Source organism: Rhinolophus sinicus, chromosome 2 (assembly GCF_057876585.1).
Source record: "Rhinolophus sinicus isolate RSI-liver-muscle chromosome 2, RSI-T2T, whole genome shotgun sequence".
Taxonomy (NCBI): Eukaryota; Metazoa; Chordata; class Mammalia; order Chiroptera; family Rhinolophidae; genus Rhinolophus; species Rhinolophus sinicus.
The window spans coordinates 119,576,098-119,602,255 of record NC_142502.1 but is presented as its reverse complement, the minus strand read 5'-3'; the positions used below and the strand labels follow the sequence as shown (position 1 = coordinate 119,602,255).

The 26,158-nt window shown below is 41.6% G+C and overlaps 2 protein-coding genes across 40 annotated transcripts in view; one reads left to right on the top strand and one right to left on the bottom strand.

Moving 5' to 3' along the window:
- Nucleotides 1–26,158, bottom strand: part of LOC109458236 (uncharacterized) — a 136,981-nt gene that overhangs the window by 109,643 nt on the left and 1,180 nt on the right. The gene's annotated exons all lie outside the window — the stretch shown is intronic.
- On the top strand, nt 17,913–21,309 carry LOC109458229 (uncharacterized). Its single transcript, XM_019751681.2, has 2 exons — nt 17,913–18,398; nt 19,966–21,309. Exons 1-2 carry the CDS (start codon nt 17,913–17,915, stop codon nt 20,650–20,652), a joined length of 1,173 nt encoding a protein of 390 aa, XP_019607240.2. The 3' UTR covers nt 20,653–21,309.

Here is a 26,158-nt window from a genome sequence, read left to right as displayed (position 1 = left end):
TATTTTCCCCCTAATGATGAAGGATGAAAGATGGAGAGAATTCCATTTGGTGATTATGGGACCACGAAGAAGTAAACTGATTCAGAAAACAAAGCCCCAAAAGAAAAAGAAAACCTATTATGTGAGGTAGAAGCATGGAATTCTTGGCAAATATTCAGTTGGAGCCAGGATTGGTAATTTAATAACATCCTTGTTTTGTTAATATTTGGCGAGGGAGGGGTAAAGCTCTTGAGCTTTAGCTTTGGGCCAGAATCTCTCTGCTCTTCACCATTACCTCAGCCAGCATGGGGGTTTACAGACACAAATGCCTGGAGGCTTTGCAAAGGGTTGTTAAGATTACACAGGCCATGGGCAAGGGTCCAAGATGCCATCTTTCCCACATAAACCAGAGATTATGACAGAACCTTGATCTCCACAGCTCAATGGGCAGTGAAAAATCACCTCCAGAAAAAGCCCACCCTGAATACTGTTTCCAGAGGCAGGCCTGGAACATCACACCCAAATCAGAGCGGACAGGTGAATTCATGAAGTGAGACCTGCAGATTGCAATGGTTCTCCCAAATCATTCTGATTCCCTGGGCAATTATGCAATTATGCCACTTCACTTTGTACTGGTCTTTTCCCCTGCCCATTACTGAGCAGAGTTTGGCAGGAATAACCGCCCCAACTTTGGAAATCCTGGCCATACTGGTGCACTTCAAAGAGGTACACCTGAGTGACGTATGTGGTAAGAGTTAAAGGGCATGCTACAACAATACATAGCCCCTTTCAGGGACCTGAAGGTCATGGAGTATGTTGTTTTTATAGCTCTGGTTCTCTTTCAAGTTTGAATGAGAGAAAGTACCACAGGAAGGAAATCAAAATGAAAAAAAAAAAAAAAGACAAATTGAAGAATGAGAAAGATGGGTTTAGTTCAAACCCAATCCCCAGGACAGTTCTAAGTTGCCACTTTTCTTCCATGACCTTTTAAATAATTCCTGAATTATGCAATATGTAGAAAAAACAAACTTAATTGCTAAAATCCCTACCTAATTTTCTGGTCTCCCTGATGCTCTGAAGATAAACATGTGGGTCACACAAGTGTGTGTTTATAATGATAGATGGTGGCAGTAATGGAAGTACTGGTGATGGTGATAGTGGTGGTGATGGAGAGGGTGATGGTGATGATGATGGTGGTAGTGGTGATGGTGGTGGTAGTGGTGGTGTTACTTACAGTCAAATCCCCCCCAAATGAATGAAACACTGTAACTTATGCATTAAAGACTTGAGAAGTCTACTGTCCCCGTCTTCTCTGAGCCCTAACTTCCTCATCCACCAAATGTTGATGACTCTGATCCCGAAGATGTTCTTTGATTAAGACTTGAAAGGCACTTTCAAAAGAAAGGGAGAAAAGTAGAGTTAAAGCAACTGCTTAAGGGATGTGTTTCTCTCTGTGGGTGAGTTTTGATTCTTCACTATTGTTTTCATCATAGTCATTGTCACTAAAAGCATTTCAAAGTATCAATAGTCCTTGAAGCTGCTGCATTGTAAGATTCTAAGGATGCAGAACATTCACTTCATGGGGACTATTGTGGAGATATGTGACAACAATTTTTTTTTATTTTTTTTTTAAACCCATGCTCGAAAGTGTCTGGGGAAGAGAAATCCTGCTACCAGTGGTGGTAATTACCATAAACACAGAGAAATCTTTTCCCAGTGCGGTTGTGTTTAATGGATGACGAGGAAGTCACAGGCAGTTTATTAATATTTCTCTCCTCCTTCTAGGCTCACAGTAGGATTGAATGTCCCCAAAGACTTTGAAGTTACACGTGGTCATGTGACTATTTTGACCAATGAAATGTGAGAAATGGCAGGTGTCACTTCTGGGCAGAAGCTTTAAGAGCCAGGGCAAGGGTCACCATGATCCCTTCCCCCGCTACAGTGAATGTGGAAACAGGTGTGGAGAGGAAGCTCCATCATCCTGAGCCCCTAAATGTCTACAGCGGGCAGACACCCCTTCTCACCCACAATGCACATGCCATGGGATCAAGAAATAAACTCGTTGTTTGAAGCCACTGAGGTTTTGATGGTGATTTGCTATCAGAGCATAACCATCTCTATCCTAACAGATACAGATGGCAACTAGCTAAAACAAGGGGGTTTAAAGTCATTGGTGGTCACATCAGAAAGAACGAATTTGTCTTTCTAAGAAGAAACTGAGCCCTCAAGCCTCTCTCTTATCTAATCACTAACTCAGACATTTAACCATTCCCTAGTGACTAGACAAAAAGTGCTTAGGAGAAAGGTATGACATGACCTGCAAGCAACTGAAAGTCACTCTAGCCCACACAAAACTGCAGGAAAACTTGGAACTTTCTTTTGACTAAGTTCTATTTCAAGCAACAAACCACCTTCTTGCCACTATCCAGGCAGACGGACACAGATGCCTTATCGTTTTGAGAACTGTTCACTTCAAGACTGCACTGTGCAAGATGTAAGACTCCTTAAGGAACTCTACTTTTAAAGAAAACCAAATCTCACAAAATTAGTACATTATCACATTCAAAGTGAGGTGGCAAATGTGAAAAGCCCATCTGTGCCCACCCCCCTCCGCCCCACAAACTACCACCACCCAGAGCTGCAGCTATGCATGAAAATCTAACACATGCAAAGTATAGAGGCTCTTTGAAAATTTGGCCCAGTGTGTCTTATATGTGAGTTGCAGTCTTACGGAGCCCTGCCAACAACAACAAAGAGGAAAGAAAAGGAAAGGTTTTCTTTTCTCTGAACTTGGAAATGAAACATAAAACTTCTCTTTTCTACAAGGCTGAATGGCTCTGATTTTCCACACTCAAGATGATCTCTTACTAGCCATTACCTTCATAATATCCATGTGGCTTTTTAGTGGGCATTTCTTTCCTCCCAAATTAATCACATTGCGTCAGTGGCCCAAAGAGACACCCCAGTTCCCTACCGAGGGGCTTGGATCCTCACCAGACCTCAGGTCATTGTAAAGATAAAATGAAATCAATGATATAAATGTGCTTTAAAACACTCAAAGTGCTATGTTAATGGCATTATTTTTTCCACGCCTTGCTTCCACCTCATCTACTGTGTCTGTTGTGTCTACCTTCTACTGCTTTAAGTTTTCTGAGGTCTCTACACAGGTAAGTACAGAGGGAACTAACACTTCCTGGAACTACACCAAGTACAAAATTCACAGAAAACCCTTATGAGTTGGGTGTTATTATCTCCAAGAATAAAGAGCGGAGCAGCGAATTTAGCAGTTTACCCAGGGTGACACAAACAGGGGTACATGGAAAGCCCTGGTCAGAACCCTCTCTGTCCGTTGACTCAAAACACAACACAGTGCTACCTCCCATGTGAGGGGTCTTCCTGCTACCAGCCAAGTCTGTTCCGAAAAGGATGCATGCGGTGGTGCTCTCTACTTAGCTGATGAGAAGAATGTACTAAACTGCCATGTTACGCTGGCTAGGCAAAACTCTCAACCTAGAGTTTCTTTGATGTAATCATGGCCTATCAGACAAAGAAGGAACTGGACAGGCAAGTGAGGACGAAAAGACAGGGCCTGTGCCCATCTGGAAGACAGGACAAGACTGAGCAACTGTGAAGAAGAAATTAGGGAGCAAGTCCAATTCAAAGTTTAATGTAAACTACATGAAAAGTTAGTTAGTTGTCCATTAACATATATTGGTTTGAAATTTCCAACAGCTTAGGAAATCTCTACAGGAAGAAGCAACATCTAATAGCCATAAAAGCAAAGACCAGCCAGAGATAAGGGTGCTATGGATAAAGGATAGTCGTGGGTAGATGCATAAGGAATATTGACAGGGAAATTCAATGGTGGGGCAGAGAAAAAAATCCCAGTGCTATATCACTAGCAAAGGAGGGGACCATAGAGTAAAGCAAAGAAAAACAAATGTGGAAAGATTTCTGGGAGATTGACTTTAAACATTGAAAGGGAAGAATATCCAAATAGTAAAACAGCAAAATAGCGGTTTGAAATGGTCAAAATTATTTCTGCAGAAAGTAAATACATACAGTCTCCTTAGAAAACCAGTTGAAATAGGCATCAGAAACCCTAGAAAACTTACCAAGGGCCAAATCATCTGACTCAGGTTAAGAATTCTGATAAATATATTAGCTATTTAAAAAGGCATAACCAAAATAAGAAAAAGAAAAGCTTTTTAAAGTTTAAAAATATCAGGTTTCTAAACAATATTTCTGTTGCAAACTTCCAGATTTTTAGTGAAATCTTTTTCCCCAGTTATTTTCCTATTTTACATACCCAAAGTCACACATTCACATCAAATAATTCCCCTCCCCCCCAAAAAAAAAGTTTGCAATCTCTTCCTTCACTGCTTTGTAAATGGTATCACAAGAAATTCCTCATCTTGGGGGATATGTCCATATTCCTTCATAGAATGCTTTGATTTTCATACTTGAACCATACATTTTTAAAAAAATTTTAGCCCTACTTAATTTGTTTACTGAGTTCACTGGTTCACAGACTTCACTGGAATTTATAGCTGAATTGTCACTCATTTCAGTGCAAACAGGCCAACATTTTTAGGATATAGACACACATGGGCTTTCCTCAATATTAATTTACACTGCTTCCTCACGGCACATTATTAGCAAAATGGCTTTTCTAAAATTCTGGATCTACAATATGAACGTTCATATTGAATATTCACCCATAAATTCCCAAAGTTAAAGTGATAATTTAATAACTCATGCCACTTTATTTGGATAATTTAGTTGCCCATGCCTTTCTTATGGAGAATCATACCTTTAAAAGTCACATGCCCTTATCTTTTAGTAATCTTTTCCATCACAAAAATCTTCCTGGTTGGTAATATGAGGAAAATAAGAAATTTAAGACCTTGTATACTAGGCTTAGAACTACTAGTAAAAAAAAAAAGAAAATCTGTATTTAAAATAATACTTTCCAGCCCAGAATGTAAGAATATAGTATCCTAACTGTCCTGGGTCATTTTTTGTAATGCCGTGGTTATATTTTCTACGTAATGTCTATGGAAGACTCATTTAGATTTCTGGTCTCAGTGCCTTCACTGAAGAGGACTGAGGTAGCAGAATATCTGATTTTTTTTTCCATTCACATTTACTGTTTCATATTTACTTAGCAAAATTATGCTGGAATTCACCTAAATGATTAATAAAATTAATATATAAAAGTTCAAGAGACAAAAGAAAAGATTCTCTAGACTGACCCCAGACTAGATATCAAGCTGAAGGGTCCCAATTCTCACGTATGCACACATATCACCTCTCCAATGTGGAGTTTCACCCCTCAGTTCTGAATAATACTATCCAACCGAAAAAATTATCACAATAAACAAATGGTGTTTGCAAACCAAAATAATATATGTCAAGTACAGTGGGAATACCAGGGCTTTAGGGAAGGGACTTGAAAAAGTCTGGGTAAGGAGCATTGCAAAAGAATGTCAGAGATCCTTTGTTTGTATGTTTGTTTCTCTATCACCCTCCATTTCAAGGGAAGTCATGATATCCAGCGGCCCAGCCACACTGAGGCACTGTAAAGGTAACAGGATTTTTTTGACCCATAAGGCAATTTTTTCCTCAGGAGTTTTTGACGCAGTTTATTTCATTTCTGTTTCCAAGGTCATTATGATACTGCCATCAAATAATATTAACCCCATGTATACACATATAAATAAAGAGATATAGTGTTGACTGAAGGGGTGATAGTTAAACCTAAACCAGCTAAGGTTATAGATGGCATGCCATTCAATTTTATTGTGGCTGCTATATTAATATGCTCAGAGTTTCCCACGAGAATATTCCTAGGTAGAAAGCTCAAGCTTCGTTTATCATACCACTGGAGTCACTGCACCTTGCTGGGAGGGGCTTGGGAGAAAGGGGGGGGGGGTAGAATACTGGACAGGATTGTTCCCATCATTCAAATCTCTCCCAATGGAGACAAAATGGCATCAAAAGTTAGGAGTCTTTTATTTTCCTTCCTTCCTTCTTTCCTTCCTTCCTTCCAAAGGTGAAAACACAACATGATTAGCCAGATTTACTCTGATCTCCCACCTTTTGGGGTTTCTCGACACTGTGGTTGAGTATCTTTCCATCAGGGTAAATCACAGGAAAAGGCAGATCAATAACTTAATCACCTAAGGAAATATTCAGTGCAGGATGTATTTCTGGTTTGGATAAGACTTTAGAGCATGAGAGTGATGGTCATTTAGAAAAAAAAAAAAAAAACTTTTGTTTCATTCCTCATCTAAACTCTGTCTTTGATATTTCAGTCCTTCATTGTGTCCTTTTTTGTCATTTCAATTGGTCATAAAAAGTTCTGTTAACTATTAGAAGTACGAATTAATAATAAATAAATCCCAATGTTCTCAAATTTCTTAATGTCATCAATATACATCACATTATATGCGATTTAAGTCAGATTTCTTATGATGTTCCTGACTGCTGACATCTCAGCTCTACGCGACCCTTTCAAGCCATCCTCCCAGAAAAATAGTCTCCGTGGGGATTTGAACTCAGAAAAAGTTACCATCTTTTGTTATATTGAAAGAGTTTTAATACATCTGCAATGTAGAAAAGTATCTGAGAAAAGAAAAGGAAAGAACGGTGGGGGTGGGTGCCTGCCTCTGAGGTTGGAATCTGGTTTGTCGGGTGAATGTGGGGTTAGTCCACACTCACAGCTGCTACCCTGATAAGACCGATCATAAAGGCTCGAAAAGAAAAGAAAAACCTGGGGAAATGTGTCCAATTAATACCCCTCAAATTAAGGATTTTTTTTTTTCACAATAGATCCTATCAGCTTTGGAAGTTGGGTCTATATAATCCCATAATAACTATAGAGTGAAAAATTCAGAAAGCCTTGAGGATGTTGGAGCTACACCATGACAAATATACAGAAATTTAGAGATACCTTATAGCCTGAGGCCACCAGTGCCCACTACAACAATATTCTACTTAGTAAAGGTGGGTCTCTCCTGGCTGATCACGTCCCCAAAGCCTGTTGAGATGCTACTCTCCCGGTACTACCACTGGAGACTCCCTGGCCACATTTGCTATTTTTCATCTGCCCACTCCCAGGAATTCTTCTCTGACCTCTGGAGTTGAAATATCAAGCTGAACCTTTTGGAATTTATCATCAGCTTGGCATCTGTGCTCCGCAGTGGAGCCTCTGAATTCAAAACAGGACTGCTTCCTGGCTCAGAACTCCAACCCCAAATTCCTTAGGCTCAAAAGTGATGGGAAAACAGATCTTCAGCGTTTTTCTGATTTAGAAATCATTCAAACTGACAACAGATAAGACATTGACAAGGAGCTACGAACTCCTTAATTTACATAGCTGTCTCTTTTTTTCCTTCTACATAGTAAGAAACAGAGCGTCCTTAACCTTGATTTTCTCACTTCTCTCAGTTTAAAGCACAGCCCATAACATTAATTAAAGTGTGTGTGAGCTGGAGGGTACAAGTTCTATTTCATATGCTGCACCACATGGCATTCTAGAAGAGCTGTACAATTTTTAGGTGTGCTTTTTCCCAGCTTAATATGTATGCAGCCCTACTCACTCTTCAGCATAACCTCGCCTGTATTCCAGACAGAAACTCCACAATAACAACCTACAAATGAATGCAGTGGAGAGAACAAACATTGAGGGCATTGCTTAAGTATTTAGGTAGATGGAGGCAGGTTTCTGATTCAGAACTACAGAACGCTGGTTGTTGGGAAGGGCATCTGAGATTTCCTAGTGCAACCCTTTTATTTTACAGATAAGGTCTGCAGAAGGTAGGTGGCTATGGAAGGCAGGTTAAACAACGAGTCAGGGAAACCCCCAAGTATTTCTTATGATTCCAAGTCTTTCCACTACACCAGGGTCATAAACCTCTTTGAGATAATGATGTAAGTTAAATTTTTTCCGGGGGGCTGGTGGGGGAAGATCCTCTGGGTGGTGAGCACACAATGTGATATATACATGATGTATTATAGAAACACACACTCGAAACTTACGTAATTTTACCAACCATTGTCATCCCCGTAAATTAAATTAAAAATAATAATTTAAAAAAGATCACATGCATATATACACACACAAATGTTTGCATATAAACTCAGGAGCTTCACAAAATCCCTGAAGATCACCTCTGGATGCTTAATGGGTCCAGGAACCCCAGATTAAGAACTCCCACCCATGAAAAAGCCACTTTTCTGAGTAGAAAGTGCTACTTTTAACCCCTTTCAAAACTTATTTCCTCTAGAATCTAAACTAGATTTAATGATGTAATCTATTCACTTCAGGGAAGAATCGATTCCAACAACTCAAATAGATAAATTACACCTTAATCAATATTTCCATATTTTTAACATGTGTCAAGTAAAAAACATGCATAAGAAAAATTTGAACCTACATGTATTTTACTACCGATTTCACATATGGACATGGAATATCTTTTCTCCTAATATGGAGATGGCTCAGCAGTATTTAAATGATTCCCTATTCCAAGTCATATAAATATGCACCAGATGTATCTTTTGTAAATGTTATGTTTTTCAACTTCTCAGCATTTGCAAGTAGTTGAAAGCTATGTCAAGCATGCTCTAATGGGGCATAAAAGTGTATTGTATTCAAAGAGATGGCACAGGTCTGTAACAGGTAAAAATACAAATGTTGTCAATGGATACATTTTCATTTTCTTGATTTACACTGCATAATAGAATGCCCTCTGTTCTTCTTTACATGCAAGTTCTATCTCAATTGAAACAGAACTAGATATTTAAAAATTGCACTTACATTAATGGATTCTCTAGATGACAGAAAACTCAAAACACAGAATTTTATAACTAAAAGGCAACTTAAAGATCAATTAAATCCCATACCCTGATTTAACAGACGAGAAAACTGATACCAAAAGTGTTACACGAGACAACCAAGTCAGTACACTAGTTGCGGCTTAGTGCATGAATTTATATATCCCTGAATGCTAGGACATTTCCTGAACTCTTTATATTACCTGCCTCTTAACTACCTAAACAAAAACAAACAAACAAACAAACAAACAAAAAAGACAGAAGAAGAAGAAACAGTAAAATATATATAATTTATTGATTTCCTGGGATGTACTGGGAAGAAACAGACGTGATCTATATTTTGCAAACTGTCAAATTATCTTATGGGTAGCAAATATAGGAAGTAAAATGCCAATTGCTAGCATTAAAAATTGTCCAAAAAAAATCATCATGCTATTTCTCCAATATAAAATTCTAATGGACTCAAGATTGACTTTTTTACTGTTAATACAAAAGGTATCGTAGTAAATTCCACTTAGAACATTTTCTTTGAGGTTAAATACGTCAAAGATGTTTAGGAAGTATATTCAAGTCAGATGTAAACTGATAGTTCATCTTGAAAACAGTGTCTTTTTAAATAAAAGTTAACATAGATGAATAGCTTATTATAAAGCTCTTTTTTAAATTTTAATATATTTTTTGCTACAGAGAAAGCAAACCCCATCTCAATTCGTTGTGTGTGACTTTCTAACATCTCTAAGCCACGTGCAACATTTGAGGGTACGCAGCAGTTTATTCTGATTTTACCCTGGCTCACTTTTCCCACCATAGTTTCTTTCTGTCACGTATTTTTATAAACTGCTTTAAATTATGCTTTAAATTCTTGGAATGAGGCAGAATATTAACTAATTAATAACTAATTAATTGATGGGTGAAAGTTATTTTCTGAGAGCCAAGTGACCTTTTCACTTTGACCTTTACAAATAACATTTTGACCTTGGGGGCCAGTGGCAGCAATTATTTCATTTAGAATGAAATCATTATTAAGGTTTTTTTTCAATCTTTATGTCACAGTTGCTGTGAGTGGAGTACCAGTGTTTCTCAAAGTTCCATAGCTGATTATTCCCTCATACACCCCAAACAAAAACCCACATTCTTTCCCTCTAGCCGGGAACCAGCGTTTGCTCTACTCCCGGGTCAGTGGATGGAGGAGCAATGCCCAGCTTCACAGCTCCCGTGCGACGCAGAGTCCAGCCTGACTCTTTTATCCTGGGCTCCCCTGAAACAGCTCCATTGTCTCCTAAAAGATACCAAGACCAGTGAGGAGGTTTAAGACAGTGGCTCTGCCTGTGGCTGTGAGGTCTCCACACTGTCGCTGCAAAGGTGTTCGTGAGCTGAGCCCAGTAAAGAGCAGAACCAGCCATAGCAGTCCCAGTCTGGAAGTAAGGACAATCACCAGAGTCAATAGTCACCATTATGTTTAGGGACGTTGCTTCCCATCAGTAGGTTATTTTCCTCCCCAGGGTGCTCATATATAGAGAGACTGACATGTCACTATATGTGCATTTAATGCACGAGTTCATAGATGTACACACATGCACTTTCGGAGACCCTTATCATAACTGGCTATACTTCAGTATAAATGGGCCACCCAAACCAAATCATTTCAGGTTACTATGGCGAGCCTTCCTCTGTTCTCATGATCACATAGGGCTGGGTGATGTGGCTGACTGTAGTAACGGTGTGAAGGAAGCCTTAAAGAGCCTGTACCGTGCCTGTTTTGATAAGACACTGGTGGGGCTGCTGCACTCACAGTGTCATAGGACTGCTTCGAAAGCTAGCACAGAGGTGTCCCCAAAGGGGAGACATCTAGGGAACTCCAAGAAAGGGAGAGAGTAGTAGGGTCTCCAAGAGTTTGGAAGCAGTAAAGCAGTGCTGTGAAAAGCACACTGTCTCTAACTGACCTTCACAACTGGGTACCTGCACCACGTGACCTTGGCAGTGACTCAGCCCCATATGCCTCAGTGGACTCATCTGTCAAACCTGTACTTCAGCTCTACTTCAAAGGGTGTTCAGAGACTTAAACAGGACAATGCCCATAAGGTGCATGTTTTGATACTCACTACCTGCTAAGTGCTTAGTAAAATTGTGTCATTATTATTGTTGTTGTCATTATAGAAATTCTCGTTTGAGTCATTATGCATGGAAATGAGGGAAGACTTGCTTGGAAGAGTTCACCTTTTCTCATCTCCCCATATGCAGAGACTGCAGAGACTGAACACAGGCTGCTAAATTCTGGTGGACCATTCTCCTTCCTGCCCATTCAGAGGGGTTGAAATTGGAAGGAGAAAGTGCCCAGGGCCCAAGCAACAACCTCACTGCCTCTGTCAGCTATGGCTTTGGAGCCCAGCTACGTGCAGCCCTGAGCAAGGCCGCCATGCTCCCATGACAGTCCTGGCTGAGGGTGGCAAGGACATTTTCAGAAGGAACTGGAGGAAAATTTCAAAGATTGACCATCACCCTGGTGCCCCTGCCAGTTTATTGTGAGAGTAATGAAATCCCTTCCATTTCGGTTCCCTGAGGGCAAGAAGGGGGAATCTGATCAAACGTAAAGTGATGATAAAGAGGTGTCTGTTGCGGGTTTGGGGCCAGGGGATGGGGGAGTCCATACTAAACAATCTCACTCACCCCATTCAACAATGCCTTCTCCATAAAGAACACGCCCCGCTAGAACTGACAGCCAACAACAACGGTTGGCAAAAAGGGTGTTTCTTGGCAACATCACCTACCGCACTGCCACCCCACTCCTAAGTTTCTCCCACGCCTTGGGGAACCAATTCGACACTTTCTCAACCCCCGCCGTGCAGATCTGTAACATCTTTAAAGCATAAGGCTTGGCACAAGATTTGAAAATAGACAACAAATCTATATTTGATGCTTCATGCACCTATCCCTTAGGAAAATGTATACGAAACGCTTTTTCTCTTCTCCACAAAAACCACTTTAGCTGTTACCCAACACCACTGAATTTACTAGGACTGCAAGCCTTGACTTCTAAGACCCAGAGAGCAGAGCAAATGTGTGGCTAGGGGCCTGTATCGAGTGGTCTGAGTGTGAGCAACTTGCTTTAACTTGCACTGAAGCAGCTTCCACCCACACCACACACACACACACACACACACACACACACACACACACACAGTGTTGGAACTGGGCCTGGTGGGCTGGTCCACTTAATAGAAGGGAGTGAGCTCTGTGTGGCCTCAGGAAGGGAAAAAAGATAAAGACGTGGTCACACCTACGCTCTTTGAAGGGTTATTCCTGTAGTTGCAGTTTATTTTTTGTTGTCCACTGATTAGACTTCAAGGGCACCTCATTATTCTGGGTCTAGAGCCTCACAAATGAGACCTTTGCTTCCTTCGGCCACACAATGGCTGCTAATACAGCCAATTCACCAAACTCAGTGTTGGAGAACAGCATTATTTTTCAAGATGCTTTTATATTTAATATAAAGGGCTTTTTTTTTTTTAATCATGTCAACACTGTTTTAATATCTTGGTCTCTCTCTCTCTCTCTCTCTCTCTCTCTCTCTCTCTCTCTCTCTCTCTCTCTTCTCTCTCTCTCTTTCTTTCGGGACTGCCTTTGGGGCTAAGGGCAGTTAATAGCAGCCAGTCCTGATTGGCCAACATCTGTTTCTTTATAGGAACCTTACTTGCCAAGTAGCTGGACAGCAATACCCATTTGGTATTCATGGGAAGTACTTGCCGAACAATAATGACAATAATTGCCTCTGATTCTTGTGTTTACAACACTGCCAAAGTATCATTAGGGCCTTATTTATAGATAATAATGCTTATTAATCACAAGTATTTGAATTTTGGAATGTATTAGATTAATATTCTTTTGTACCTCGGTTCTGTACTAATGCTGTGAAAGACATTTACTGAATCCAACTCATTGCGAATGCTTATTTTGAGCTGCAAAATAATGTGTGTAATTTGCAGGTGAAAGATAAAGAAATTACATGGCTACCTCTCAACAGCCTCCACCGCCATCAACGGCCAACATTGAGAATAAGGCCCTAACTTTAAAATGAGGAAAGGAAGAAGCAAAAAAGAAAATATTCCTCTAGGTATTTATTATTTTCAAAAATTCTTGTAAATTCTTATGACAGGAGAACTTCCTAATAAATCTATTGTCTTGTTTTACCATAAATCTTCAGTGGATGGCATCACTTTATTGAAAACGGTCTGGAGTGAGAAATAATTAGTAATTCTGTAACAATTTCACATTGCATAAGTTTTTGGAGGCTCAAGGGGGGAAATAGCATAGGATGACTAACAGTTACAATCAGCAAAAGTTCAATCTGAGGTCTAACTGCTCTGTTGTTAAACATCCTTCGTTCATTTATTAATTAAATCTTTCTATGTTTAATTTCTGTGCAGATATTAAAACTATCAAGTACTTCCCTATTTTTATGTGCAACTAGGAATAGGAATCATTAAAATTTTTGATAGGTTATCACACTTTTTCTAAGGTTAATACAAAGAACATAATTCCTGTTAATGTAATAAAATGACTTTATAAACATAAAGCATTACCAGCCTATCATTTTCACCTGGTCACTCCCTCCTTGAATTACAGCAAATATGAAATTGGCAATATTTTCTTTTTATCTATCATACATTTCTATTTGTTCTTGGAGTATTCATACTTTATGTGTTAGAACAATACTTCAGTTGTTTAATTAGATGAATGTGAAATGTAGTGACATAATTTCCCAGAAATATTTGAGAAGGCACTATTTTTTAAATAATATTTGCGATTAGATATCTTTTTTTAAAATCCCCAGTAATTAATGTTTACAAATTTAGACTAAACCCAAATCATGCTCAATCTTATCCTACTCTACCAAAAACTACTTTAAAATAGTCTATTGGTCTAATTACCATCTACAATATATAACATTGTCCTCTCTTATTCTCTCAATTTTTGTTCCCCACAGGAAGTAAAGGGGTTGTACCTTTCAATTCACCAAATTACACTGAGAAAATTGTTCTCCCTAAAAGATCCTTGAAAATGTGTTCAGCTAACATTTCTAAGTCAGGGCATACAAGGAGACTAAGATTCTAATTCATTAAATGTATGATGTTAACATTTTAATCCATTGCTAAATGTAAATAACTCTAGCAATCCCAGTTGGACTATTTAATATTAATTTAAAGTATTTTATAATATATGTGTGTGTCTCCTCTCATGGGGCTAAGTAGAAAGGTGAACAATTATCTAATAACTTCAATCAATGTTCTCAGCCAAACCTGGCAAGTCAGGCCCCCTAACTCTCTTTATTTAAATCTGGTAAATGTCTCAACTGGAGGTCCATTCAGGTATGTGCTCCATCTCTCGGAACACTGAGAGACTGAGGAATCAAGCAATAGCTTATAGAATTAAGCTGCTATCTTACAATTTGAATCATTACAGATAGCCAATCTAGATTGTTCAAATTTCACTATGTCTTTTTTTTTTCTTTTCTTAATAGGTAGGTGGAAGGGAAAGCAGCAATGCCTGAATTCTCCAGATAATTAATTCAATTCTCCGATTTATTTTGCCTTCAGTAGACGTTGCCTGGTTCTCTCTTTTAAAAGACGCTGGTAGTTGGTTGAGGAAAGAAAATAAATGTTTTGAGAGAACACAGATACATCTTACCTCAGTGTGTGTCATTGATAATGTCTAAACATTGAGGCTGAATACCTTAAATCCCCCTTGGGTATCTCTGAACCTTACTAAATTAACCTCACCCAACTGCTTATAGACTTGAAAAAGAAAGAGAAAAGGAGGGAGGGAGGGGCAGTTGGTTGGAAATGGGTAGTCTATAAAATGGGGAGTTTAAATTTGAAGGTACTGAAAAGATAATTCTCTATGTAAAATTGTTTGACAGAATAACCTGTGTACTTCACCAATATCCTAGCAGTTTTCTAAGAGCCTAGTTAGATACGAAACTTAAGGTCTGTCAACATTTTATAGTTGCCCTGACTTAAAAAGCATTTTTCCTTCTTTTCTTTAACTGCCAAATTTTTTAATGAAATTGAATCTTGGATGTCTACATTCTGGAGAGTTTTATTTGCTATATTATAGTTGCATCTGCTTTTAGGCCACAGGATGCCAAAATATTTATTCGTACAAATCTTTCTATGTGTGTAACTTGAGCTTACTAAAATAGTCCTTTACCCACTTCATTAATTAAATCAACAAAAAAGGTTATTTTACATTTTTGTAGAGAATAACTCTTCATCCAATTTTTTGCATGAACATTGTTCTTTTTTAAATCATTTATAGCTTATGCTTCCTATGTCACAGCACACCATCAGATAGAAAACTTTCTAAAATAAAAGACTTATTTTTGCAGTTGATTTTAAACCCCATCTCAAGTTAAATGTACTTCTTTCCAAGTAATACTCTTTTTAAAAAAATTCACTTGTGGTATTTCCATGATTTTAACTTCAAACTTTTTAAGAGACGAAGGAAAAAAAAACTCAAAAAGCTGTTGGACAAAACTGATTTTAATTTTCATTACTAACGCTCATACTAATATTTAGACACCACCCGTGAGACATCAGTCTTTGAAACATTCTCTCTGAAATAAATAAGCAATAAATTCCATGTGGGAATAAATGCCATCATAAACATCATATATGTTTTCAGTAAAGAAATATACATTTACATAAACATAGAAAAGCCAATAAAATATTTTATAACATTAGTAAAAATAACTCTCATTACATGAGCGATCTCCTTCTATCATGGGCTTCAAGAAAATTTCAAAATTTTATTTTTGATTCCTTTATCAACTAGGACAAATAACTGTTAAAGTGTAACATTTCTTTACATTTGCTCAGCACAAATGAGCATTGGGTTCTTGCCAATGTATTCATTTTAACTGCAATTCTAATTTTAACCCCAAAAAAAGTCTTTGAAAATGCAAAGATTCAAAATACTATCTAACAAGAAGCAAATAAGTAACATGTCATCCCATATTATACAAATCATTTCAAGTATAAATATATGCTTCACATTTGCTTTTACACTTTGCATTATCACTAGACCACTCAAAGTCTTTTAATGATATAAAAGCCCACAAAACTAAACTACTTAAAAATGTTTTCTTTACAGTAGAATGGAAAACAAAACTAATGTTCTCTTTCATTGTGTCCATGATATAATTTTTGTTCCAAGACAACAGTATTTAATTTGCAGGTGGGGGAGGGGGTGGAGACAAAAAATAAGTGAATTCAGATAGAACGTTTATATTTTAAATAAATATAAACGCATTCTGAAGTATTTTTATTTTATGTAAAATAAAAGTTCATAATACTTTTACTTTTAAATGGGGTGTGTGTAAAATATTAATACCGTGCATGTATTACTTATAGATTTCTATGGTGTCATGTACAATTGGCACAATTCAGATTTCAAAACAAAATTTAGAATTTGTTTTTAATAGCATTAAGATTTACTCACTCTTCCTCTTATTTTAAGACTATCTGTCACAGAATGTATTGTTAATCGCAGAAGCTTGGTATATTACACATGGGCTTGTTATATGCAAATGTATTCACTTTGGGGTATGTATATATTTTGTTACATTATGTACATAAACATCTACTCATGTGCATATGTATATTTACATCATGTATAAATATGTGTGCATTACCAAGGGTTCTATACCGAAGTAGGAGGAGTTTCTAAGGACTGCCATACAATATTCTTCTTAACTGTTAACCAAGTGCTGTATTCTATGAAAGTAATTAGGTTTTCTTTTTTTCACAGTCCCAAAGGTGGGTGTTTATAGATGTGGTTTACTTATTTATTGTTTTCCAAAAGGCTAGTTTTATAACCTTATGCCCACATATGCTTTAAATCAATGAGTGATACCCTCCCCTTCACCTTTCCCTTCTCTTAGGAAGGCCTGTGGGCAAACAGCTTGATAAATAATTCAAAGAAAAGCTGAACTTTGATTCTAAAGACAAAAGCTCAACTACTTTAACATTAACATTTTACCATTAACGTTCTTTATTAAAATTTAGCTGTCTACAAATTCTCTTATGAAAAGGAGTGGTGAAAATTGTATCAAGATACTGGCTGGTGAGGTTCTCTTGAGTTGAGTGCGTGCAAATTTTACTGCGAACCTTTCTCCAAGACAGGAGGGCTTATAAAGAATTATGACTAATAGTAAAACCACTGAATATTAATAAGTCCAAGACACAAAAAATATACACCACAATTTCTAAATTATTGAAAGCAACATTAGGGCCAAAAGAGGACAACTAAAAGTATTCATAAAGTTTCTTTTTAGGATACTCTGAATCTCATGTTATCAAAAATACAGTTTGGCAATTGGAGTCATATTCTCAGTGACAGAGAGAAACATTTCGGCTTTTTCTGAATTCTCTCTGTCCTGCTTTTCCCTTGAGCGTTGAACAGTCTGGATGGGACTGGTTAATGTTTTCAGGAGGGGGAGTGTCATTTGGCCCAAGTTTTCTTCTGCTAGTCTGCTTTCCTCTTTTCTAATGAGAGATAACTGACAGCCCTGTTTTGTAATGAAATTATGGAAATCACAGACTGGAGGAAAAGGCAGTCATTATTTTAAAACTGAAAAGGTGTGGGTGTCTTCACTTCTACCCCTCCCCCCAAAAAAAATTCCCATCACTGGAAAGAAGCCAGTACATTGTAAAGGGGCTGAGGACAGTGGTACATAACAGAACACCCAAAAAGTGATTTTTCAGTTGATTTCTTCCGTCTCAGTATGCCTCAAAAATAAAAACAACCTCCATGCAAGCAATGTTTAAAGCCAAGACAGAGAGGACGAAGATTCACAAGCCCCTGAAACGTGGTTTCCCAGAGGGAAAAATTCAGTCTAAAAAACAGGCTGGACGATGGAAAAGCTCTCCGTGGCATTTCTCAGCGAACACTGTCCCTTTCAGCCTAACACTCGCTCACTTGAGTCAGGGTGTCCATGAATATCCCTGGACCACAAGAGGGATCTCTTTGGGAATCAGATGGAATGGAGGCGAAAGAAGTAGAAGCACGTGTAGAGAATGGGGGGGGGGGGGGGGATGAGCTCTAGGGTTGCAGATTTAGATCTCAAGGCTGAAAAGGTTACACTCGCACCAGAGCATGCTGTAACGCCTCCTGCCCTGCCCTGCGCGCGCACCGCACTCACCCGCACACCCGCCCTCGCCCACACTCGCACACGCACACTGCTCCAAGCCGCTCTCCTCGCCAGACTGCCGGGGAAGCGGCCCCTCCAGGGCGCGCTTGCACGAGGTGAGGCGGCCCAGCTACGCCGAGCGCACAGCGCGGCTCTCCGAGCTCTGAAGCCCGCAGACGGGGAACGAGGCGCGCAGCCGCTGGCACCAGCTGGGGATGCACGGCGCGGACCGGAGAGGAAGCAGGAGCGGAGCGGCAGACCTGGGTTGGGCAGGAGCCGGGGAGGGGTGACGCCGCTGCATCCCTCTCCGCCCCAGTCTCTGTGCCCTCAGCCTCCTCCCGCCGCTCCTCCGCCGCTGGGAGTTCGCGTTTGGAAAAACACGCGGCGTCGGGTGCGTGTGCGCGCCGGCTGGGCCAGGACGTGGGCGGTGCGCAGACCCAGGCAGCCTGGCACCACCGGGGGCGGCGCGCGGGCTCCTCCGACGCTGGCCTGCAGGGGGCGCCCGCGCGTTCGCACCCCGCCGGGACCCAGCCGCCAGCCCCCGGCGCGGAGGAGGGGCCGGCGGAGGACCCGGACAGAAGCCGGTTGCCTCCGCGCCTCTCCGAAAGGTCGAGCGGAATCCTGAGGCTGGTGCTCAGCCGCAGGATTGGGACAAGGTTGTCACACTTGTCACCAATGAGGGGCCGCGAGGCGTCGCAGTCCGCTTTCCGGCCTCGGCAGCTGCAGGAGGCCTCGAGCTGCTGGGGAGTTTGCCTCCTGGTTGCTTGGGTTAATCACTGCTCTGGGGTCGGGAGCGGGGTGTGGGGGGAGGTTGGGGGGAGCGTTGCTTTTCTGTGCTCGCAGAGCCCCTCACTGCGTTGGGGAGTTTCCTACCACTCGGGGGACGAAGGCGAATGGAGTGCGAGCCTTGATTCCTGGCTGGGACGACCCGAAAGTATCACAAGTCTCACCGGCGAGCTGCGCCCTCGGCCTCCCCAGCAGTCACCCTCAAATGCAAGCCCCTTCCTTGGCCGAGGGTACCCGAGGCCGCCTAAGAAACTGCCGCGCGGACGCGGCGAGCCTGGCCAGAGAAGAACCAGGAATCTGCTGTACTCACGGCGCCGTGGCGCCCGGCCCTGCCCAGCTAGCGAAACGCTTTCCCGCTCGGTGGGCTCTGCGCCCCCATCCTCGGGGACTTGCGCACCCTGCAGTTTCGCTGGAGGAGGAAAGTGGGGACCACGATCCCAGAGCCACAGTTCGCGTACTCGCAGGGCACCGAAGGGTACTCGATCCGGCCCAGCGGCTCTGCAGATACTCCAGGGGGGCGCCCAGGGCCAACAGTGCCCTTGGAGTCGACCTGATTTTGTGAAACCTCGAACTCCGGGGTGTCCATGTCCCTTTCTCACTCCAGAAGTTCAGCTGAGCTTTGAGTGGTGACTATACCCCCCGTCCTGACCCGGACCCAACAGCCAAACCAAGGTGTGCGGAATTTTTTTTTTTAAGACCCACATCTTATAAATGTGAGATTTTTATCAGGCAGCACAGATTACTTAAAGCGTACCATTTCTCCGCAATCCAATTTTATTAGGATTTACTCTCATTTGTGCTTGGCATCTCTGGGGAAATAATGCTTTGATTAATGTAATCCTGGCCCGGGATCCGCCACATGCCCCTCGACCCTCTCCCAAGAGAAGGGGCCTGTTTGACAAACAATAACAGAGCAGCAACTCTTGCAATCTGCCCACACCTTTGGGGGTGGCTAGGGAGAAGGTGACACACGTTCACACGCGGTTTGGTAAATGCAATGGTGAGAGGAGTGAGCGGGCTCTGCAACGGGCGAACTTTCCTGACGCATATCCCTAGGTTCACAGGCGCGGGGACTCATGGGGAGGAGCCCTGGGTGGGGTACGCGCGTGGGTACATGTGCGCGCCTGCCCTCTGCTTGCTCCTAGTGTCTGCCTCTTTGTCCCCCGCCACAGGCCTCCACGACTGGGATCTGTGCGCTCTCTGTGAGCAGCCCCCGGACTCAGGGTGCGTCCACAGCGCCCACCCGCGGCCCCAAAGCACCTCGAGAGCAGATCTTAGGGGATAACCGGGCACCGACCTGGGGCGCCCTGCAGCTGCCAACACCTCGGCCAGAAACGTGGGACCAAATTCAGCGGTTGTCCTCATGCATCCATGCATTCATCCATGCATTACAATACAAATCCGCGGACGCAGGCTCGAGAGCGGCACCTCGTCCTTGCTTCGGGCTCAGAGTCCCATCCCCTTTCCTGCTGTCCCTCCTCCCTAGCAACCCTGTCCTCCTCCCCAAGGGGAAAAGTCTCAATTACGAAAAGGAGCAAAGGAACGAAATCTCAGGCTTGGAGGCGCCGGCCCGTGCTCCTCTGGTCCCCGTCCCTGTCGCGCTGTCCCCACCCCCACCGTCCCCAGCTCGGGGAAGGCGGGGACACATTGGTGCGAGGGGTCCTGCCCTGCTCTGCCAGAACAAAGCCCACCGCGGGAGCCGGCGGCCGCGCACCGAGGCAGTGACAAAGGCGAGCGGGCGGCGCCGAGCTCCAAGTCTGCGCTCCTACCGCGGGACGCAAAGGAGGCCTAGAAGATGGGGTGCTATTTGCACTCGGTTTTTCCGGGGCGGCGGCATCTCGCTCCTGTGTACTCAATGACCTGTTAGGGTGACTCAGCGTTTACCTCTTCGCTGCCCCGCACCCCTGTATTCCTTTCTCTTGTCTCCTCTGTCCCCAGTCTCCTCCATCTCTCCCTGCTTTTTTCCTCCACCTCACTCCTTTTATCGTACCCTTCTCCCTTTGCCCCCCTTTCTAAAAATCTCTTTTCATTTTTTCTTTCCGTAGAAAAACGATGCTAAGTCGACTTCTGAAGGCCGCTCTGCGTGCCTTGGTGCTTAGGGAGAAAAGAGAAATAATGGGATCCTCTTAATTTTATTAGCAGACTATGCTTTAAATAAAATGAAATGCAGTCTCAGCAAGCGGAGCTGGGCCCTGGGCCCCCACAAGTTTCCTCCTATTCGGGAGAAGTTGCTTACGGTGGCCACAAATGGGGGTGTGGGGTAGTAGGTCCCCCACCTCTGTGGAATAGAAAACTCGAGTGAGTGATGGTGTTCCCAAGGCAAACCTTTCTATGGCAAGTTCCAATCTGATTTTATAACCCTGGAAGGGAATCGCTTGCCAGACCCTCCAATTAAATCGTAGTGTTTTCGAACTTAGGATACTTTAATAGTTACTGTTTTTCTGAGTGAAGTTTTGTTTGTTTTTGCGATGTGGATTAAAAATTAAGAGAACACAATCTGCGCCATTTAGACAATACACACCTTGACTTCTGGAGCCTTTTTGCACTCTGATATAACACTAAATTAAGATTTGTCGTCTGTCAAGCACCACAGAAGCCTGGGATTCTCCCCTTGGGCTTTATTGAGTAACCAGGCTCCCTGCAGAAAATTTGGGAGGAGGGTGAGTATTCAAAGCAATAGGGGACACAAAACTTTTAACTTGGTACAAACAAACCCCAGCGGCATGAAGCTACAGTGAGCAAAGTCACTGAGTTCTACCACCAAAGCCTCTTCGCCAGATATTTTAGGGCTGAAATTATATTGCTGCAAACCATGGAATATTTGAAGCATCAAATATCCATGAATATTAGTACTGTATTTTTTAAGTGAACAAAACAGCCACACTTTTGAAGATCCCCTAAGGCTGACCAGTCTGGAGTGGGCCTAGGGAAGAAGCAGGGCAGTGAAGTGGGAGCTTCAGCATTCATAGGAGAAAAGAAATCACAGAAGCACCATTTGAGGGAATTGCCCAAAAGAGCAGACTTCAGCCTGGCCAACTGCAATCTGCACCCAGCTCCAGAGATAATAGCTAAGTTCAAATATTTAAAAATCTAATAATACAAAACCAAAGTGCAAGAGTTGTCTTTTCACAATGTGCCACAATGCATCATCAATCGTGAAACTACTCGGTTCCAACCTAGATAGGAAACACTGTCTAATATATAGGGAATGTTTGGGGTAGCGAGAGCATGTCCCCAAAGGAGAGGAGAGTTCAATTCTGTTAGGACCACAAACTAAAAAAATCCAACCACTCCTCTAGCAAAGCTGAGTTAATATTTCTGAGTTTTGTTTTTAAAAACACAGACACAAATACACACACACACACACACACACACACACACACACACACCACCTCAAGTTGACCTTGGAATATTTTTCTGCCTAGGACATACCCATATGTTTTTGTTACTAAATCAGCATCCTCACTCTGATCAGTCAGCCGGCTCCACCTTACCTAGCCCTGTGAATTTAAATTCGAAGAAGACCATTGTGTTGAGGGGTGGGGTGGGCAGCTGAGGGGGGCAGGCAAGAATAGTCCATCACACTTTGTCAGCTATGGCTTCCCTAGCGATTGGTAGCTTTCATTACCAGACTTGTCAGGTATACGCATGCAGCTAGAGTGGGCAAACTGTTGGAAATGGGTTGTTTCAAAAGCATGAACTCGATTACCAACTTATCATACTTTCTTAATTTAGATTCCCCAATCTGTAATGCGCACGAGTCTAAAGCTGTCCTATAAGCATCATAAGTAAAGCTTCTTACTTTAGGGTAAAAAATCGCTCCTTTGAATTTATAATCGCTCCTTCAAACCCTTCTAAGAAAACTAAGTGCTTGCTCCTTCCCTACAGATCAGATAAATCAGTTATCAAAGTGATACAAAGAACTGGGGGGAACCATCGCATGCTTCAAAAACACTTAGCAAGACCAAGAAACAACTCATCCACTGCCAAGAGGACACATACTCATTTCCACCCAAAAGCCACCACTGGAGGGTCCTTTCCTTTGTGTATGGCACACAGTGTGGGCTGTGAGTATGCTTAACATTTTAATTTGTAAATGCTAATGGCAAGTGTGTTTCTGCACTGCTACGGTATCCAGCACCTTATCATTCTCACCTGGAAGCAAATGAGTAAATACCCACTTTGTGTTATGTGCATTTGACCCAGGTAATGTTCTTTATTCTCTCATTTGGCAAAAGCAATTTCACCATCCCCAACAATTAAAAGTCTGTAGCTTTGCCCAGCATTCTGGATCTTAATTCATATATCCAGCTTGTTCATGTCCACCTCCAAATCATTACAGAATGCTAACGCAGTCTCTGTAATGTGTCAGTTCTCAAATTAACTTGTTGCTTTACCCAGAATTATTATTTTCTGTCTCTTCTACTTTAAGTAACCTAAGACTATAGATATCATGAGGAGAAAACATTCTGTTTCTTTCGGGTAATTTTTTTTAAGTACCTTTGCAAAAAAGGAAAGTAAGTAGTGGCCAAGATACAATCACAGATCTCATGAAAAGTGGAACTGAAATTATGCTCTAAATATGTACAATTTTAGCTTAACTAGTGTTCTGCAAAATGTCTGGCTAAATGTCTTCTTTCTCCTTAATAATTTTTAAACGCATCTAGAAGCCCAGACGTGCAAAGTAAGCTAGAGCTTTGAGGCATTTGTCCAGTTCATGTGGATCTCCCCCAGAAGTCTTTTGTGTGAAATGTCCACAGAGCTGAAGAAAAAGCAATGTTTGGGCTCAAATTACACAGTTTCCTCAATTCTCCACTTTGTTTTATTAGCACAAACCTGACAGTACATTTCCTGAGTCTAAATGTAAGAGCCTGCAGACAAAAATCACGGAATTAAAATGCTTTTCAGAATGTCTCCTTTGCTTACATTAGTCTCATAACCTTGCAACTCTCCTAGATTAAATGCCATTTAAAGCCAAACCTGGACTTTTGAAAGCCAGTTTTAAAGAAAAACTCATGGCTGGAAGCTGGTTCACTTGGAATAGAGTTAGGAAGAATAAGGTGCCTCTCCCCTTCTTCCAGGGCAACATTAGAGCTTCAGGTAATGTGCTCCTTCCTAACAGGCTCGGTGACACAGTCACAGGTGCGTTGAACTACTGAACCGTGTGGAAGGCAGCTTCTCACTTCTAGTCACTCATGGCTTCCCTTTCTTAGTCATGCTCTCTAAATATCCTTGGGAAAATTGTTAGCAACAAACTAATTCCTCAGGACCAGTCAGGATTTGCCCTTCACTATTTTAGGAAGTTTTCCAGGTATCTTTTTTATCCTCTACCACAATGAAGTTCAGTCTCTATTGGCAGTATCTAAAAACCTCTGAGGCGGAAACCTGGTGCTCTATTAAAACTTTTCTTCAACTGTGTTAAGTAATATTGTGCTAAAAAGTTTCAAACCCAGTTACCTCTAACCCATGGCTCTTTTGTATCTTCTCTTCCCTAGCAAGCCTTTCGTTCAAGGATAAATCCAAAACCTTTCTACAGCCATAGGAGGTACCAAGAATTAAAATATCCATTAAATATCAAATGGAGTAAAAGAGATCCTGAACGCCTTGACTAAACCTCCAGGAACTCGAGTTTTATTTAGAAGTAAAAGCATGTATTACGTTGAGAAACATTCATTGTTTAATAGATACTACCTTAGAATGCATTTTACTTTCTTAACTTTTTCCCCAAAAATTACAACCTGAATGGTAGCTTTTATACATCTTATTACCATGACCTTAATATTTTTAAAAGTGTTTTTGCTTTCACAGCCAATTCTGTTTTCCTATATAAATTTCACTGAGAGAAATGGACGAATCTTTTTCTGAACTGTTTCTTTCAGGGCCATTTCACAGACATGGGTGGGTGGGAGATGAGAAAGTCATTGTCCTCATACTTAAAACCCTGCGTCATGAAACGAATTCACTCTTCATCGTGAATCGGCACAGAAAGGTTTGTTCCTTTGGCAAGTTTGGATGAGCTGATTTGCTTTTGAAACAGCTACATTTTACTCAGGATCGGCTAAGGCGAGTCACTGCGCCCCCTGCTGTCAAGTCCCTAGTGCGACTCCCGAGCACTTCCAAAGTTTATTTTGTTCAGTAAACCGTGTCGTATAAAATTAACAACCAACAAAATTAGCTTATATGTTTCAACTGTAAAAGTCCAAAACAAAATAAAGCTAGTTTTAGTGGCGCTAGAAATCTCTAGTTTGGCTTCTTCTCTTTGGCTGAACCAAGGTCCTTTTATCTAAAGCCCAGTGCACAAACATATAGCTTAATGTGACTAGTGTTCTTCCTTTTATTTCTTTCTCTATGGCAACCAATATGCTCTGCTCAGAAATGTTCCCCATCAAGGAAACAAATGATCTTCAGGGAGCAGCTCTATATGGCATCTGGTCCAAAGGAGCACAGAGAGTTAACCCCAGTCAAAAGCGACGCTGCCAAGCACGTAAACAAGGAGTGGTAAACTGGCGATTCTTACCCCCCTCCCCAACTGAAACCTCTTCCTCCCTCCTTACAAACCATTTCATTGATTTGGCATCAACTGTTGCCAAAGAAATTACAAATTTTAAATTGCAAGGTGTTCTGGATACAAAAGTGCAATAAAATTCCAGACATTTGAGTCTACCCCCTCATCACCCAGACGCGGCTTCCTTTAAAAAGAACAAAACCAAGCTTTGAGAATCCTGTCCAGCCTATTTCTCGAAGGTAAGGTGCTCACACGGGCTTGGACTTGGCCTAGCTATTTCCTCCAGTCACATTTATCTAATGAACTGCACCCTCAATTTTTACAAAACCCAGGGACAGTTAGTAAGGAGGGGGGCAAGGCCGGTTGTCAAATATGGAAAACAAAGTAAAATCTAGTTTGCGTTGCTCAAGCTCCAGCCTCTTTTAAGAATAAAATGTAGGATGTCCTGGTTAGTTTTGATTGATCACCCTCTTTCTGATGGGCTTTCACTGCCAAGCTGGGCGGCTGCAACTAGCCGGGGTTCCCAGAAAGGACAGTAATCAGGGGTGCACAGACTTCCTGCCTCTTCTTTCCTCCCTGCTTCCTGCATCTCCAGCTCTCTGCCCTGCCTTTGCCAAGCCCCCCCCCATTCCATCCCCCTGATCCCAGCAGGAATCCCCTCACCCCGATCCCAGGCAAGCACACACAGTTCATTCACCACATCAGCACTAGCTACAGAAAGGGAGTTTCTTCCCTCTGGTCTTGATTTTTTTTTCAATTCCCCAAACAAGAAATATTTGTAATACTGTGTGCTTTTTAATCACTGCTTTTCTAGGGCCTTTTCCCCCTCACAATCAACAATTAAATTTAATAGCATTCCC